The sequence below is a fragment of the Podarcis pityusensis genome (assembly GCF_964106645.2).
Source record: "Podarcis pityusensis genome assembly, chromosome: 10".
Lineage (NCBI taxonomy): Eukaryota > Metazoa > Chordata > Lepidosauria > Squamata > Lacertidae > Podarcis > Podarcis pityusensis.
This window is the reverse complement of record NC_138035.1, coordinates 37,025,598-37,042,318: the sequence shown is the minus strand read 5'-3', so window position 1 is coordinate 37,042,318 and position 16,721 is coordinate 37,025,598. Positions and strand designations below refer to the sequence as shown.

The 16,721-nt window shown below is 40.8% G+C and overlaps 2 protein-coding genes across 8 annotated transcripts in view; one reads left to right on the top strand and one right to left on the bottom strand.

The window, feature by feature from the left end:
• Positions 1-9,457, top strand: part of VEZT (vezatin, adherens junctions transmembrane protein) — a 30,273-nt gene extending 20,816 nt beyond the window's left edge. For 3 of the 4 annotated variants that reach the window (XM_081022489.1, XM_081022488.1, XM_081022490.1), the window contains exons 7-12: positions 185-332; positions 1,437-1,768; positions 4,015-4,208; positions 4,763-4,863; positions 5,685-5,892; positions 6,773-8,100. In XM_081022489.1, coding sequence (XP_080878615.1) covers positions 185-332; positions 1,437-1,768; positions 4,015-4,208; positions 4,763-4,863; positions 5,685-5,892; positions 6,773-7,338 — 1,549 coding nt within the window. In that variant the 3' untranslated portion in view covers positions 7,339-8,100. Of the gene's footprint in view, positions 1-184; positions 333-1,436; positions 1,769-4,014; positions 4,209-4,762; positions 4,864-5,684; positions 5,893-6,772; positions 8,101-8,141 lie in introns of those variants that run through there. The other variant, XR_013990958.1, reaches the window with a different exon arrangement.
• Positions 8,980-16,721, bottom strand: part of LOC308486124 (uncharacterized protein) — a 33,350-nt gene continuing 25,608 nt past the window's right edge. For all 4 annotated transcript variants that reach the window (XM_081022485.1, XM_081022484.1, XM_081022486.1 and 1 more), the window contains 3 exons: positions 13,886-14,028; positions 9,784-9,876; positions 8,980-9,341 (listed from right to left, as the gene is read on the bottom strand). In XM_081022485.1, the coding sequence (XP_080878611.1) occupies positions 9,263-9,341; positions 9,784-9,876; positions 13,886-14,028 (315 nt within the window). In that variant the 3' untranslated portion in view covers positions 8,980-9,262. The remainder of the gene's footprint in view (positions 9,342-9,783; positions 9,877-13,885; positions 14,029-16,721) is intronic.

The window sequence follows — 16,721 nt, the reverse complement described above, 5'->3', positions numbered from 1 at the left end:
ACGAACATGTCTTTATTCTGAAGCTTGTTAGAACTGGAGAAATAGCTGTTTCTTATTTATACATAAGAGCACTTTATAGAATCTTTAACTTGTTTGAAAAGCTTGTGGTCTCTTTTTTACCTGATGTTTGCCCAAGTTGCATGTCATACAAAAGCTTCTTTAACTGCCTTAACACTAACTAAACTTACCCATTGAATTCTGAGAGCGACAATGTGACAAACTACATCTGTGTGGTGCCTTTCAAAGAACTGGGCCTTGGACTCAGTGAAGAGCAGGTGTCTGAGGAAGAAGCACACAATCTCACAGATGGCTTCAGCCTGCCAGCACTAAAGGTAATCCAGCCTTCAGGTTTAACATTGGCCTATTTTGTAACTACTTTCCACTTGTAGCAATTAAGCAAGAAAACCTGACTGAGCCTGTTAACTAACTTTAAAAAACCCACCCAGGCCAAGGCTCAAGTCAGCTGCCTGGAATATATTAAGTTAACTTACATCTTTGGGCTGGACTCGTTTGTTACCTTTCATAAGCTTTAGTTGTGGACTCTTGAAAGGATATTTAATTATCAGAATAAATTGCTATAGCATAGAAAATTGGGAAATCCCTGATTTACATATTTTTTATACTTTTTAATATAATTGTTTAAAAAGAGGGCACTGGATGAGTTCCAGCAGTTATAGGCCATTGAGGTGGATCAAAAGAGTCAGAAAACCAATCTCTCTCTGTCTCTGTCTCTCTGTTAGAGGTTTTAATAGAAATACAGTAGTTTTTTGGAAGTCAAACAGAATCCGTTCCGGAACGTTCGAAACCCAAATTGCAGCTTTTGATTGGCTGTAGGAAGCTTCTACAGCCAATCAGAAGCCGCAGAAACACATTGGATGTTTGAGTTCCAAAGAACACTTCCGAGTTTGCTGTGTTCGGAAGCCAAAACATCCAAGTTCCAGGGTGTTCGGGATCCAAGGTACGACTGTAGCTCTTACATAACTGAATAAGTCATTCATTTAAAACACTTCTGCTCTGCCTGACTACACCCCAAGGTGGTCTCTGTGGCAGCACTCGCTTAGTGCAGTGTCCTCCCCTTACAGGTGCCAACTTGGTCTTTTAGCAAATTAGTTAAAGCCTACTTGTTGGCTAAAGGTTTTAAGTGACTTATTGTGTGTCCTATCCAGTTGATTTTAGCTACCTTAAATTCTATTTGTAGTCTTTTTTATATTGTTTTAGTTTTGTTGTTGTTGTTTATCTGCAAAGTATATTTTCTTGTACCCTGCCCCGATATTAATATTCATGTATGGTGCATTGTAAACCTTAAAAAAAAAGTTTTAGTGGTTTGGTAATCATATTATTGTTGAATTGCTTAAAATGTATGAAAAAGCAGGAAAAACAAAATGTTATTGTTTTCTGTAACAATTTGGGTTATAGTAACTTTTCTGTATTTGTAGGTTTTATTTCAACTTTGGGTTGGACAAAGTTCTGAATTCTTCAGGCGGCTAATTCTTCTGCTGTCCCCCTCCAATGCATCTATCAAGACTCTGATCAGGCCAGAACATTTGCCACTTTCGACCTTTACTGATGTGACTCAGGGTCTTCATCATGCACATGCTGCCTGTTTAGAAGAGCTTAAACGGAGCTATGAATTTTATCGGTACTTTGAAACACACCATCAATCTGGTTTGGAACGTTCAGTCAAAAACGAACAAAAGTCAAGAGAACTAAATCGTCTCCACACAGCAGTACGCAGCCTACAACTCCATCTGAAGGCCTTGCTTAATGAGTAAGCTGTTCTCTGGGAGTGATTTGTCACTACACACAGGTCCGCTGTCAGAATGCTTATTATCTGAAATCTCAGTTCTCTGAACACAAAGAAGTACAGTGGTACCTCGGGTTACATACGCTTCAGGTTACATACGCTTCGGGTTATAGACTTCGCTAACCCAGAAATAGTACCTCGGGTTAACAACTTTGCTTCAGGATGAGAACAGAAATTGTGCTTTGGCGGCGTGGCAGCAGCGGGAGGCCCCATTAGCTAAAGTGATGCTTCAGGTTAAGAACAGTTTCAGGTTAAGAACGGACCTCCGGAACGAATTAAGTACTTAACCCGAGGTACCACTGTATACCCAAACCTTGCTACACAAACGGCTGATTTAGATAGCGGAACAGCCAGAGTTTGCCCACTTCCTTACTTCTTTCTGTTTTGCTGATTAGCTGCAGCCATTTGGGGCAGAAACCATTGAGGGAGACAGATCAGGGAACAGAAGAGATCAGGCAAATCAGTTTTTCCTTTGTTTGACTTTTGCTGATCGGCCGCAGCAGTTTTGGGCAGAAAGCATGGAGGGAGAACCCATGGATTAGAAATGTTCCCATAGAAAATAATGGAAATCATCAGCTTGTTATGCAACTGCTCTCTAATGAACGATTGCCTGGGAATGCATTGTGTTCCGATACCAGTACCTGTAGTTTAATTCCAGTTGTAGTTCAAGTTTTTTTAGAAAAGAAAGTAATATGTAATGTTGCAATCGGAAACTACTGATAAGATTTATTGAGGCAGATATTGCTGTAACTTCTTTGCCTTGTTATTCTAGCTCTTATTTAATCAAACAATCTAATTTACGTTCAGTAAAGAGGTGTGTTGTACTAGCTGTACACAACTACATGTGTAATTATATACAATACTATTAAAACAACATTGAGTGTTTATTAAAAGGGCTGATATTTGGAACTGGTTATATGAGAACTGCAGATTGTTGAATAATACATACAAAAAGCAAGAGACCACAACCTAACAGAGTTTTATGTTTGCTGAAGCCCATCTATTTTAATATGTTTTCATGAAAATCAGTGGGCTTAACTGTGAGCAAGTGTGCATTAATGACTTATTTGTTTTACTGAGATTACCACTAAAGGAAATGATTGTACTGTACTGATAATTTTTTAATGAGAGGGAACAGAAAACTGATTCCATTTTGGTACTATGTCTACTTGTTATTTAGGCTAGGGTTAAACTAAAAAAGAAAACATGGATGTGTGTTCTTAAACAATACCACCTTTGCTGATATGTGTCCGTCTATTCATATTAATCCTTCAGATGTGCTGTTTGAAGCAGAAACATTTACTAGTTCCCTAATAATCTCTTCATTCACTTGCCAAAGGTTTACAATGTAAACTTATGCATAGGTAAAGGTAAAGGGACCCTGACCATTAGGTCCAATCGTGGCCGACTCTGGGGTTGCGGCGTTCATCTCGTTTTATTGGCCGAGGGAACCGGCGTACAGCTTCCGGGTCATGTGGCCAGCATGACTAAGCCGCTTCTGGCAAACCAGAGCAGTGCACGGAAACGCCGTTTACTTCCCGCTGGAAGTCCACTTGCACTTTGACGTGCTTTCAAACTGGTAGGTTGGCAGGAGCAGGGACTGAGCAACGGGAGCTCACCCCGTCGGATTCGAACCGCCGACCTTCTGATCGACAAGTCCTAGGCTCTGTGGTTTAACCCACAGCGCCACCTACGTCCCTATGCATGTTTACATAGAACTAATTCTCACTGAGTTTAGTGGCACTTACTCCAGGATTCAGGATCCAGGATCTTTCTGAATGTCTTTTTAGATGGAGATGCAGGGAATTGAACGCAGGACCTTCTACATGAAAAGTGTATGTTTTATAACATCTCTCCACAAGTGAAGTTGTTCTTATGAATTTATGGATTTCTCTCTAGCCTTCATTAGAACATAGCTGCTAGACACTGTGCAATGGTTGTGGTCTTTTTACTGCTGTTTCAAAGGCTTGGATTACTTGTCTAAAACTAAGTTCACCCTTTAAGCCCTGACCAGTTGCTTCTGGCACCTTGATATCATACATATGGGCTCTGCCTACATAGGTAGAACTGATAGACTGTAAGAATAAAAAAGGAGGATATAAAATCTGGAGACTTATAACTGCAGTCACATCAACTCACTGCCCACAGCAGGTCCATAAAATATTTGATTTGTGTACTAATTAAATGGTTTGTTGTTGTTTTTTGTCCAGAGTAATAATTCTTGAGGATGAACTTGAGAAGTTTATTAGTTCCAAGGAAAGCCAAGAACTAACTCTGGAGGCCTACCAAGTTGTAGAAACAAAACTAAGACTTGTTCAACCTCACATGCAAGCAAGCAACAGCTGCTGGGAAGAGGCCATTTCTCAGGTGGAAAAAATGGTTCGAAGAAATCCAGAGAAAAAAGGTAAATTGTATTCGCAAAAGCACTGAGAAATTCCAGTCACAGTAAAATATAATCTTCAGTAGGCAGGCAGTCATATATGCGGTTAAATAGTAATTCCAGTATTGCAATAGCAAAATACCTGGGTTTGTAAGTAGGTTTTTAAAATGCATCAAAAAGGTAATGTGGATTGCACATCCCTTTCTGATTTACATAAGTGAAGGGCTACATGAACTCAGACTTTGGGCGTAAATCTGAAAGGAGATACTAGCTTGATTGTTCATAGCAGTAGATCTGAGCTTGCCATAAATTCATGGGATCCACTGTGTACTTTCAGCTGTGATTCATGCCTCCTAAAAATATCAACTGATGTCCTTAAGTTGTTGTTTATTTTTAAAATAAAAAGTAATTAAAACTTAGGACAGTGTCTACCTGCTAATGGATTCTTCTAGCCCTTTGGGGCAGATTTAGGTAGGGAAGGGGAAATTGGCTGACAAGAGTCCAATGGGTTGACATTCAAAAAAACAAAAACCCAATTCTGCTGACTCCTTTCTCTGCTGCTTCTCTACTAACTCCAGGCAATCCTGAACCATCATGTGAGAACAAGCATTGCACCATGGTACCTTTGCTGCAACCATCTGTGCATATAGAGGATAAAGACCCAATCCCTGAAGAACAGGTACAAATATTATAGTCTGCAAAATTCACAAAATGTGTCAATATGTGTATGTTTATTTGATGATTGAGGGAAGTATAATAGTGTTCTGCAGTTGTATCAGCATACTTTATTCAACAGATAAAGTCCTCTGCTTATGTATTTACTTATTCTGGAAAAACCTAATAAAAATATACATTTAAAATGTACCAAAAATTCGCTTCTCATAGAGTGGAAGCTTGAACATGATGAAAATGGTTGTCAGTTGCATCTTGTCACTTGCTATCTTTATTTGCTGCAATGTTTGTGTTGGCAAAGAAAATTTCTGCTGCTGTTATATAGGGTAAGAGTCTAGTGTTAGATATATAGCAGGAATGAAAAACCTATAGCTTCGCATCAACCTGTATCAGCATGACCAGTGAACAGGAATGATGGGAGCTGTAGTCCAATAATTAATGGCAGGCCACTGATGTCTCCATCCTTGGCGTTTTCTTAACATGTGACACCTGGATGTAAGGCTATGATACTAGTGGTGAAGCATCGTTTTAAATATACAAAGTGTTTAAGAAAGTGGGTTACTATTGTCAACTAAACATTTCAGCCACCCTAGAGAATCTGTTGACAGCCTTTGTGTGTCTGAACTATATAAACCTGAAATACCATAACTGACCTCAATTAACATTCTTTTAAATATTGGTAGAGTTATTTCAGAATTCCTTTTGGTCTATAAACCATACTTGGGATCCAAATCTTGTAGTTTAAATAAATGGTTAGGAACCATCACTGTCTTCCAGTATTTGAGTAATTTTTAGATGCAACAAGATGTTTGTTAACTTTTTCCTCAGGAACTTGAAGCATATGTTGATGATGCAGATATAGACAGCGAGTATAAAAGAGATGACTTTTATTACTTTTCCCTGGAAGACAGAGAGAGGCAAAAACGTGAAAGAGAGGAATCCAAGAGAGTGCTGCAGGAATTAAAATCTGTGCTGGGATTTAAAGCTTCAGAGGCAGAAAGACAAAAGTGGAAGCAACTCCTGTTTAGTGATCATGGTAAGTGTTACTTTTGTCGTTAATTTAAGGAAATCTGTATGCAACTCTCGTTTCTGAATTGGTTTAGCTTTTGATGATCAGGAGTACAGTGGACACTCGGGCTGCAAACGTGATCCGTACAGGATGCATGTTCGCAACCTGCGTCTGCGCATGCGCGGGTTGCGATTTGGCGCCTCTGTGCATGCGCGACTGCCGAAACCTGGAAGTAACCCATTCCGGTACTTCCGGGTTTTGGCAGTCTGCAGCCCAAAAAAACACAACCTGAAGCGGCTGTAACCCGAGGTATGACTATAATACCTAACAGCTCCCAAGGTCCTAAAGTACTATACATTACAATCACAACTTATACATATTTAACTTGAGCTATTTCAACCTTGTGCAGTTGAAGGCTGCTCATTGAAATTGCACAAATGCAAGGCCCATTCAGTGTGAGGGCTCTGGGATGCTGTTTCTCAAGATCTTGTGGGGCCATCCAAGGATAGGCTTGATGCATTGGGTGAGAGTTTCTCTAGACTCACAGAATTGTCAAGAGTATTCATAATTGGTTCTCTTGAAGGATCCTTACAGATTTTCCTTCTATATCAGAGGTGGGGAATTTATCAGTGTGAGGGCCACATTCCCTTCTGAAGGCATCCAGAAGCAAACACAGGCAGAGCATGTTTTGCATTTATTCAGTAGCAACCAGTGGGAATTTTCCATTTTGTTTTATAGTTTTCTATCCCTCTTAATGTTTGAGAGGGCATATATACCTGTTACCTTATGTGTTCAGCATCCTCTGTAGTAAATGAAATTCATATTTTTTCACTGAGAGCAGTACATCCTTTAAAACTTACAGTGAAGTTATTTTGAATACTCATTCCATATTTCCCCCTCTTTCAAGCTGCGATGAAACCCTTGCCTGGTACAGAGCAAGAGGAACCCATTAATGTTTTGGGATTGCCGAAGAATTCAGAATCAGGCAAGCAGGTGTGCAGCAGAGATGACAGCTTGGAAGAAGCAGTCTCTGACTTCAAAACACAAGCTACTGATGGTGAGAAAGATAGGATGGAGTACCTCTCTGATGAATCTGGTAAGAACAAAAATGACATTGCTGCAAATGGTGACTCACCAGAAGTTGAAAAAAGAACATGTTACCAATGCAATGGAGAAGGTGAAGAATCTGAGTCAGCTGGTGTGGACAGAGTTGATGTGTCGCAGCCACCTGAGAGAGATGTGTTGCAGTCCTCCATCAAACAAAGACTGGCTGAGCTTCATATATCAGCAGATTTGAATTTCACATCAGGACTCGCAGCACAGGTTGCTGCCAGATCACTGACATTTACAACCATGCAAGAGCAAACATTTGGCGATGAGGAGGAGGAGGAGGAGGAGGAGATACAGGAAAAGGAAGACTCTTTTGAAAAACACAAAGGTGAAGTAAATGACTGCAAAAATGAAGAATCATAGAGCCCGCATAAAATTTGCCTGCCTATTAGGAGACAATGGAAGGCTAGTGGGATTAACAACAGCAGCACATGCAAAGATTCAGCATTGATAATATTGGATGTTGAAGAGAAGATAACCATTAAAAATCATGACTTCAATTGGACTTTACTAGTCTTTTGAAATATATCCATGTGCAAATATCAACTAGACTCCAAGTGTATAGTATGGTTCTTACAGGTACCACGAATGACTGGCATTTCTTTTAATATTTTATCTTTATTTATTTATATTATTAGGCATTTTTTCCAAAAATGAAAAATCAAATGGTCTAATTGTCATTTCCTTATTGCTTATTATAATGTTGACATTAATTATGCAACTACTTGAAATGGTTCTTTAACAAGAACCTAACACCATGTGGGTTTTTCTGCCCACTTTGCGTCCTCTCCTTTCTGCATTAGATCACTTAATGACCTGCATATTTGTTGAGCTGTTGGTTCATCAGGGCCACAGCCTAAGATGTGGACTGTTTTGTTTAATGAAAGCCATAGCTTGTGTATCCTGGGATGCTAACCTAAAATAATAATAAGTTATTAGCAAAGGGTTACAAAGCAAAACAAAAACCCAGCACAATCTTCTGTATTTTAACTTCTGGACTATGGAGAATAATTTGACTGATTCTTGTTTTTGCAGTGATTTTTCCGTATTGCAAACACTCCCAAGTTGTCACATGTGACACACACACCCTTTTGCAGATAAGGGAAATTAAACAGATTCTGATCAGGTCTTCTCCCCTGTTTCTTTCCATCTGTTACCTTGTGTAGATAAAAACAACTTTACTTCTGCAGCAGAGACTAACTGAGACTTGGTGTCCTTTGATTTTAGTTTCTACTTTGTTTTCCATTGGGTTATATTCTCTGAAAATGCTCCATCCAAAGGTAACTCAGATTCTTGTTCTATTGGTTTCATGTTCAGTCTGATCTACAAGTGTTTTCATGTATTTCACTTCAGCACTTCCACCACCATTAGAGTAACTGCTTCAGCTGATTTTCCCTACTGTGGAAGGTGGTGGCGGCAGCTGTTGACTTCCACACAAGGAATAAAGCCGCAATAACTGTATTATTATTATTTATTGAATTTATATAGTGCCCTATACCCTGGAGGTCTCGGGTCGGTTCACAGAACAATGTGAAATGATGGAGGGTATGCATTGCTATTATGTTGTAGCAGCAGTATGGTTGGCAGATTCCCAGATTGGATCAAAACCCTAAGAATGCTCTATGTTCTGCAAGTTTTACAAGTATGTTTGCAACATCAAATATAAAGCAAGGAATTCAACATCACGGTATTACGGTCACTTTGTTAGCACAAGCAGTTCTGCTTGCCTCATGGAACAATCTACCCTCTCCTCCCCCTAATGCGCTGTTCCAGAGGGAGGCTCCTGATCGCCCAGAACTATTGGGGGACACAGGATGAGAGTGGAGGAAGCCGTATTGTGCTAGCGTGACTTCTGCTGGCTTCCACCAGCGCAACGCTTTAGTGGAATCCGGGCCAAAGTGCATTGCTTTGTTCAGTAGTGGAGTCAAATAAATGTAACAATTCTGTTATCACCAATATGATTTCTTTTTAGTCTGGGGACTAGAAAAGTTACAGCAGCCTGAATTTACTATTAACATTTTAATGTAATTATTTTTTAAAAAAATATTTCACTCATCACCCCAAAAGACAGGAATATATTCAGTTTCCTCCCAAAAGTCCCATTTTTCATTTCAGACTTTAAGAAAAAAGCAAAAAACAACATCTGTCTCACATATCTTTTTCCAAGGTTCTTCTTCTCCTACTTCATGTCCATACTTGGGCTTTTTCTTCTTCTCCTGTACAATGATCCTCTGCAGCTCATGGTGAGTTTGCAGGGGAAAATAATAATTTGAGTTTGGATCTGGCTTCATTTGTTGAGTTGTTCCTGAGTGCTGGTGGCTCCTTTGTATAAGCTGAATAGCACAAAATCATGGGTACTTGCACTCCTGGTATATTTCAAAATAAAGTACCAAGCAAAATGTGTAAATACTCAACAACAATCTATTTAAGAGTTCAAACACAGTCTGTGACCCAGAAGGGCATGTGTATGCACACTGGAATTTTCTGAGAACTTTAAAGAAATACTTTAAATAAATGGCCCTGAAGGCCTCAAATACTATGAACTCTATCCTTGGCTTAAGATTTTCTTTCTAGTGGGGGCAAAGCAACAGCCTTAAAAAAAGATATTGGCCATTATTTAAGATTCTCATGTAAGACATTCCTTTGCAAATCATTAGCTTGAACTCTTCCATAATTCCTGTGATTTGTGTTACCTCAAAAAGACAAAACATCCAAACCCCAAGGTGCTCATGGTGGACATGAACTGAAACCGATAATTTACTGATCTGAGCATGTGGAGTTTAAGACAAAATAATTATTTTTCCATACCTGTCAGTGGCATAGCAAATACAACTAGAAATATTGTGTGAAATCCTTGCTTGAGTATGTTCAGGGTAACTCTGCAGGCTGTTTTCAAGAGAACTGGAATACAAAAAGCAAATTAAAGTACTGCACTTATAAGAGAAATCAGGTACACATCAGTATACTTTGATTACTATGTATTTTATAATTTTAGGTTATCAGAACACAGTGGACTTTACTTTTTTTCCCCTAGACTTAATCACAAGCTTAGTCCAAAGTTTCCATTGCTTACTCATTTTTCACTTAAAACCTAGTCATATAATAAAAAAACCTAGTTGTATAAGTTAAACCCATAGGTGAGTACATCAGATCACCTATTTTTTAATTTGGATTCCTAACAGGTAACATGTCTCCCTCTCTATTCTCATTAAGGACTCTCACAATTCTTTCAAGGTTTTTTAAGCATACATTTTAGATCCTTCACACTGAAATCTTACACGCTCTTACCTAGGTGTCACCCCCAGAGTGTAGGACTTATTTCTGAGTTAACAGTGCAATCCCGTATGTGCATGTTGCTCAGTTCACTAAGGTCTTCCTAGTACTTTCTGGTTTCCCTTTTAACAGCAGTCCTGAATTCGATGACTCTGTGTGTGTGTGTGTGTGTGTGTGTGTGTGTGTAGGTTTGCTTTTGGGCCCTGGGCATTAATTTATTTTGCTGACCATTTTAGCTTCTCTCATATTTTAGTCTTGTCCGCTGACAGACATACTTTGTATTAATGGAAATAAAAAAGGTGTTCGAAATACTTAATGTAAGTGAAGTGCTCTGAGCACTTAGTTATCTCAGAAATCTTTACAACAGCACTGAAGAGAAGGCTTGTGTGATGTCACGGTCTGGCTGGATGCAGAGGAGTGGTGGGAGGTACCAGCTAGGTAATTCCCAAGGGAACCCCCAGGGGAAGAAGTATCAGAGCCAGGGGACTGGTGGTGGGATGACAAGGAGTGGTAAGAGGGAGAAGAGGGAGCAGACTGGGAGGAGGAGGTGTCAGAAGCAGAAGAGGTAACAACAGGGTGAGCAGGAAGAGGCTTTGGCAGAGAACAGTTCAGACTCTGAGGCTGGAGAGGAGGTTGGCCAAGAGGCAGAGTTGAGACAGGCTGCTGAAGAACCTAGGGGGTCTCCCCATCCTGCTGTGACCAGCTCCTCCCCCCTCCCCCTGGAAAACTCAGAGAAATGAAAAGAGCAGAGCAGAGATTGGTTGTATGCAGACACAGTTTGTAACTGTTTGGGAAAGATCCTGGAGAGGAGGAGCTTTAGAGAGCGGTGGGAAGGCAGGGACCTTCAGTCCTTGCAGCTGCCTCAATGGGGGCAAGACCTACTGGGAAGAGGTGCTGTTTTGGTTTCTTTGAATAAAGAGTTAACTTCACTAACATTGCTGTTTTTATTGCCTGACTCTGGCTCCTGACATGTGATTATACTTGAATTATAGATTGGGGCTGGGATGGGGGGCTAACCACATGTGGAGCTAACATTTTGTTTTACTTTTAAACTAGTGCAAACCACTTTATAAGTGCTTACATTTTGCTTTAAAGTTTATTATAACCAAAATAAGTATTAGAACATTGAGTGAAATTAAGCATCCTATTACAAATATTCCATCTGTGCAAGCTTTGCAGTTTTCCAGATGGAACAATAGCTCCTCCCCTCCCCATGTGCTATTTTGAGGGTACTCCCACCTCACCCCAGAGCCAGTTATGGGGGGGGGTGCAGGAGGAGAGGATGTGGTAGGTGAATCTTGCCCTTTGTTTGATACCAAATTAGTTGGAATTATATTCACACTTTCACTGAATCATTTGCAATATTCAGTGCGGCTGTGAAGCCCAGAAAGGGTATTTTAAGATAAGCAGTCCAAAGGTTTTCACTTTCTCTTGAATGTTGTTCCATATCTTTGGTGTCTTTTACTCCTCTTAAACAACCATTACTTGACATATCATGGTTCATACTTAGATTTGTTCCTTCTCTGGAATTCAAAACTCATTGTCTGTGTTTTTAAAAAACCCTACTCTTCATCGTGCAAATACATAGTTCTCCCGTTTGCAGTAAAATAGAAGGTGAGGGGGCAAATATCTGCTTCATCAGCACTGCAGTTTTTGTCTATTTATATAAATGGTTGTTTATAACTTGACTTTCTACTGAAGATGAATTTCTTGCTAAATGATATTGGCAACAGCTAGTTATGCAATGCACAGTGCTGGCTCACTGTTCAGGCACTTCACTAATGAATGTGGGTCGGTCCTGTCTTTATACCTGCTGACTGAAGTAAGGCACAGTATGTATTATTTTTCCTCATGCAGTAGCTCTGTGGGAAACTCTTAATGATTCAGATAAGATCTTAATAACTCTGCAGCAGTCCAACACAACCTCTGCAGAGAGAGCTTCTTGTCACACCAAATGAAAAAGTTGCTAGCCAGAGACCATATGAGATTAATCAGTAGAGGGAAGCAGGCAGCACTTGAGGAGGCTGAAAGAGAATACTGGACACAAAAAGGCCTATAAAGGAAGGCTTCATTCTGGATAAATCCCAGTCACCCTTTGCATGCCTTTAAAACAGGGATAGTTGAAGTGTGGCCCCAGATATTGCTGACCATTGGCGATAATGGGAGTTGTAGTCCAACAACATTTGGAGGGCCACAGGTTAGTGTGGCGGAGAGGCCAAGTTGGTAGCTTTTCTCCTAAGCTCTGTATTGCAGGCTATGTACACTTCTGCAGATTAATGGCGGCTTTAAAATGCCATCAAGTTTCTGAAAAGTTGTCTGTACATAGTCTCAGACTCTGTTCTTGCCACTGTGGCAGCCTGTGATCACAATGGGAAAGTCAATTCCCTCTGCGACTTTACCTTAAGGTTAAGCCTGTACATTCAGCTGAGAGATTTCTCATCAATATATGAGATGTCCCATCTCTACCTCGCTGCTGCTGCTGCTGCTGCTTTGGAAGGGAATTCATTTATACAGAGAGGGAACTTGGTTTTTCAGCCAGAAAGCAGAAAAGAGATGCTGCAACTGAGGCGAACTGTTTTCAGGAAGTGAATTTATATTGTGCTGAGATTGACAGGTGCTTAATTATGTGATGTAAGTTTCCTAGAATTAAAGGTCTGTTTTTTCAAGTTCTAATCATTTATATTAGCTTAATTTGATGCTGATAAGCTTGTTTGCTAAAGAAGCCCTTTCCAGATTTCTGCTGCCTTTGTTTTGAATATTTGTTTGATACTCTATCAAAGTGTATACAGACAAATGCAAGTATTTCATGAGAAAGAGCAACACTACCAGCTGGATTGTCATTCTTTCCTGTGTAAGCAATCGTACCTGTTTCCTAAACCAACAAGAATGTACATAGGAGATTGTAACTTTTGAATAGGTACTTTATGTAATAAAACATTATTTCCTGTTTCTGAACTTCTCTATTAATTCTTCTGATGCTTGACTTATATAAACTGTACTTTTATATAACTTTCTGAATTTCTCCTTTCTCTCATTAAAAGCTATACTGCCCTCCTCATCCACTCTCTCTGCTGTGTTGCTTTGTCACAACAATTCTTCAAATAATTTGCTGGTTTAGCCCCATAGACAAGGTTAGATGGGAACATGGATGGAGCTGAGCTTCGGGCAATGGCCATCCACACCGTGTAAGCAGGGTGCAAGGTCGTTTAAGAAAAAGTTGAATCAATACAGGGCTAAGACGCAGGGCTAAGTTTTACCCATTTGTTTGGCAATGATTTTGGGGGTTAGCTTGCCTGACTAGGAGCATCTCACCTGACAGCACATGGAAGATCTCAAGAATATTACATGGCACATTAAAACTAAAGTAGCCTTTAAAACCGTGTGCCCTTTTTAAATTTAATTGGTGTGCTGTATTTTAGCTCCACACACACACACCAATTAAACAACTACTGTGGATTTTTAACCTATTAATTAAAACTTTGAATCCTAACATCAGAAAGAAACCGAAACAACTTCAAACTTCCACCACTCTGTGAAAGTGTCATAATATGATCTACCAAATTATCTATTATGATGGGATGCAACAAACCACATTTAAAGCTATTTATCACAGGTATGTCTACACAGAGTAAAATACCTCAGTCTATAATCAGGGGGTAAGTAGTAGCCCCTGTTGTAATTGTTCCTTGTCAGGGCAATCTGCTTTTGAAGATCTTTCACTGATTTGCTGTATCCATTGAAAATGTAGTTGGCAAAGAGCAGCTTTCCTCGAATGTACATCTGTCAAAAATACATAAAACATCAGCCTGTGAGTAGAATGCAAAAGCTGCCTTTGAGGAGACATACAGGAGAATGGGACGCGGTTTTGTCTGGAGCCACATTACCAATTTTAAATTCATTAGCAGGCCATTAGCAGGGTGCGATTCTCTCTCCGATGCTTTTTAACATCTTTATGCGCCCCCTCGCCCAGCTTGTCCGGAGTTTTGGGCTGGGTTGCCATCAGTATGCTGATGACACCCAACTCTATCTGTTGATGGATGGCCATCCTGACTCGGCCCCAGACACACTGACCAGATGTCTGGAAGCTGTGGCTGGATGGTTACGTGGGAGCCGGTTGAAGTTAAATCCTTCGAAGACAGAGGTCCTCTGGCTGGGTCGGGACGATATGGGATTGAGGGGGCAACTCCCATCTCTTGCGGGGGTGCAATTAGTGCCAGCACCGTCCGTTAAGAGTTTGGGTGTAATCTTCGATACCTCCCTTTCTATGGAGGCGCAGATTACAGCTATAACAAAGGCGGCATTTTTTCATCTCCGCCAAGCTAAGCAGTTGGCCCCTTATCTCTCTCGCCCTGACCTAGCCACTGTGATCCATGCGACGGTCACCTCCAGACTGGATTATTGTAACTCGCTCTACGTGGGGCTGCCCTTGAGACTGACCCAGAAACTCCAGCGGGTGCAGAATGCCGCGGCGAGACTCCTTATGGGGTCTTCGCTGCGAGATCACATTCATCCGGTACTATACCAGCTGCACTGGCTCCCGGTGGAGTACAGGATCAGGTTTAAGGTGCTGGTTTTAACCTTTAAAGCCCTATACGGCCTAGGACCCTCGTACCTACGGGACCGCCTCTCCTGGTATGCCCCACAGAGAAACCTACGGTCTGCAAATAATAACATCCTCAAGGTCCCAGGCCTCAGAGAGGTTAGGCTGGCCTCAACTAGAGCCAGGACCTTCTCGGCTGCGGCTCCAATCTGGTGGAATGCTCTGTCACAAGAGACTAGGGCCCTGCGGGACTTGACATCTTTCCGCAGGGCCTGCAAGACAGAGTTGTTCCGCCAGGCCTTTGATCAGGGCGCAGCCTGACTCCCTCCTCTGGCAACCTGCACAGAACTTTGCTTAATTGGTTGCCATCAATTTGATTTAATTAATTTTTATAATGAAATATTTTTAGATTGTGTGATTATTTGATTTTTTGATTTTTTGATTGTTGTTAGCCGCCCTGAGCCCGGCTTCGGCTGGGGAGGGCGGGATATAAATAAAATTTATTATTATTATTATTATTATATCACACCATCATGAGTCATCCTGCTCACCTGCTGAACTGACTGCCCAGAACTAAGTACAATATCACAGCTTTCCCCAGCACTGGAGAGACCCAGCACCTTCTAAACCTTGGCTAGGGTGCCTCCACCACTGGCATTCTTCTGTATTGTAGTATGAACTAATGTTTAGTTTGTCACCAGCAAGACATTGTTAACCTTTTTAGATCAACTGTTTTCAGCTAGGCGTTTGCCATCTTGCTCCTGGGGTAGTTCATTTTGTTTAGTGGCAGGCCAGTAATCCAGCTCATTAAGATTTGCTGTTTTTAGCCAATTGTATGTTTCATGCTCCAGGCTAGGCAGGTTTCTCAGCCAGCTTGCAGAAAGAGACACCACCTGCTTCAGGTTTGTAACCTATTTGTCTGAGTACAGGTGCTGGGGCTTGCTTCTGAGTAGATATGCACAGGACTGTCAGTTGTGGGGCAGCCTGGGCAGATTCAGGTCTGCATTTATGGAAACCCTCTCAAACAAAGGAGTCCTGAAAACTTTTGATGTTGCCCTCTAGAGAGTGTTTTAATCGAAATGTAAAAGTTGAGGAAACTGAAACAGGTACCTTGAATAATGTTTGGGTTGATCACTTCTATGGGATAGTTTCAAGGACTTCTTTTATCCTAATGTAGCACAGTTTGGGGAGAATGTTTCCTTACCTGCATAAAAAGAGGCAGCCAAGCATTCTAGAAGAAGGGTCATAGCTCAATGGGCAGAGTGCATATTTTGCAGGCAAAAAGCCCAAGGGCCAGTCCCTGGTATCTTCAGTTCGGTTGGGACAGACCCCTGTCTGGAAGCCTGGAGAGCTCCTGGCAGAATACTGAGCCTGGTGCATCAGTGGTCTGATTCTGTAAAAGGCAGCTTCCTATATTCTCAACTAACAGCAAGGGAAACAATTGGCCTACTTTGACAGTTGGTTGGGAAAAAGCAATCAAGTGCAAAAGGTCATTCTTATAGGCCTTTCGTCAGTTAAGGTAATTGATTCAGGTAAGCCAAACTTGAAGAGACTGTGCACAAACCAGAAGACGGATAACACTATATATCTGCTCTTTCATGACACAATTTATTCACAACCATCAAAGATTATTATAAAATATAACACTTGCTAACCTTGGTATTTGTCAGTTTGTAAAGACTAAGTTATATTCATTATACAAAATTATCTGCATGCTTACTTGGGAACAAGCTTCAGCAGATAGGCTAGGATTCTATAAATTTAGCTTCGGCTCTGCAGCTTGTGACAATTGTTTTCACGTAATTTTTCTTTTTTTTAACTCGTGCTCCCTAGTTTGCACAAACATTCATGATAATCCAGGGAAACCATATATTTTATGAGACCTTCCTCCTCACTGGGTTGAAACTGAGGAGGAGTCAACTGTAGTGGTTCA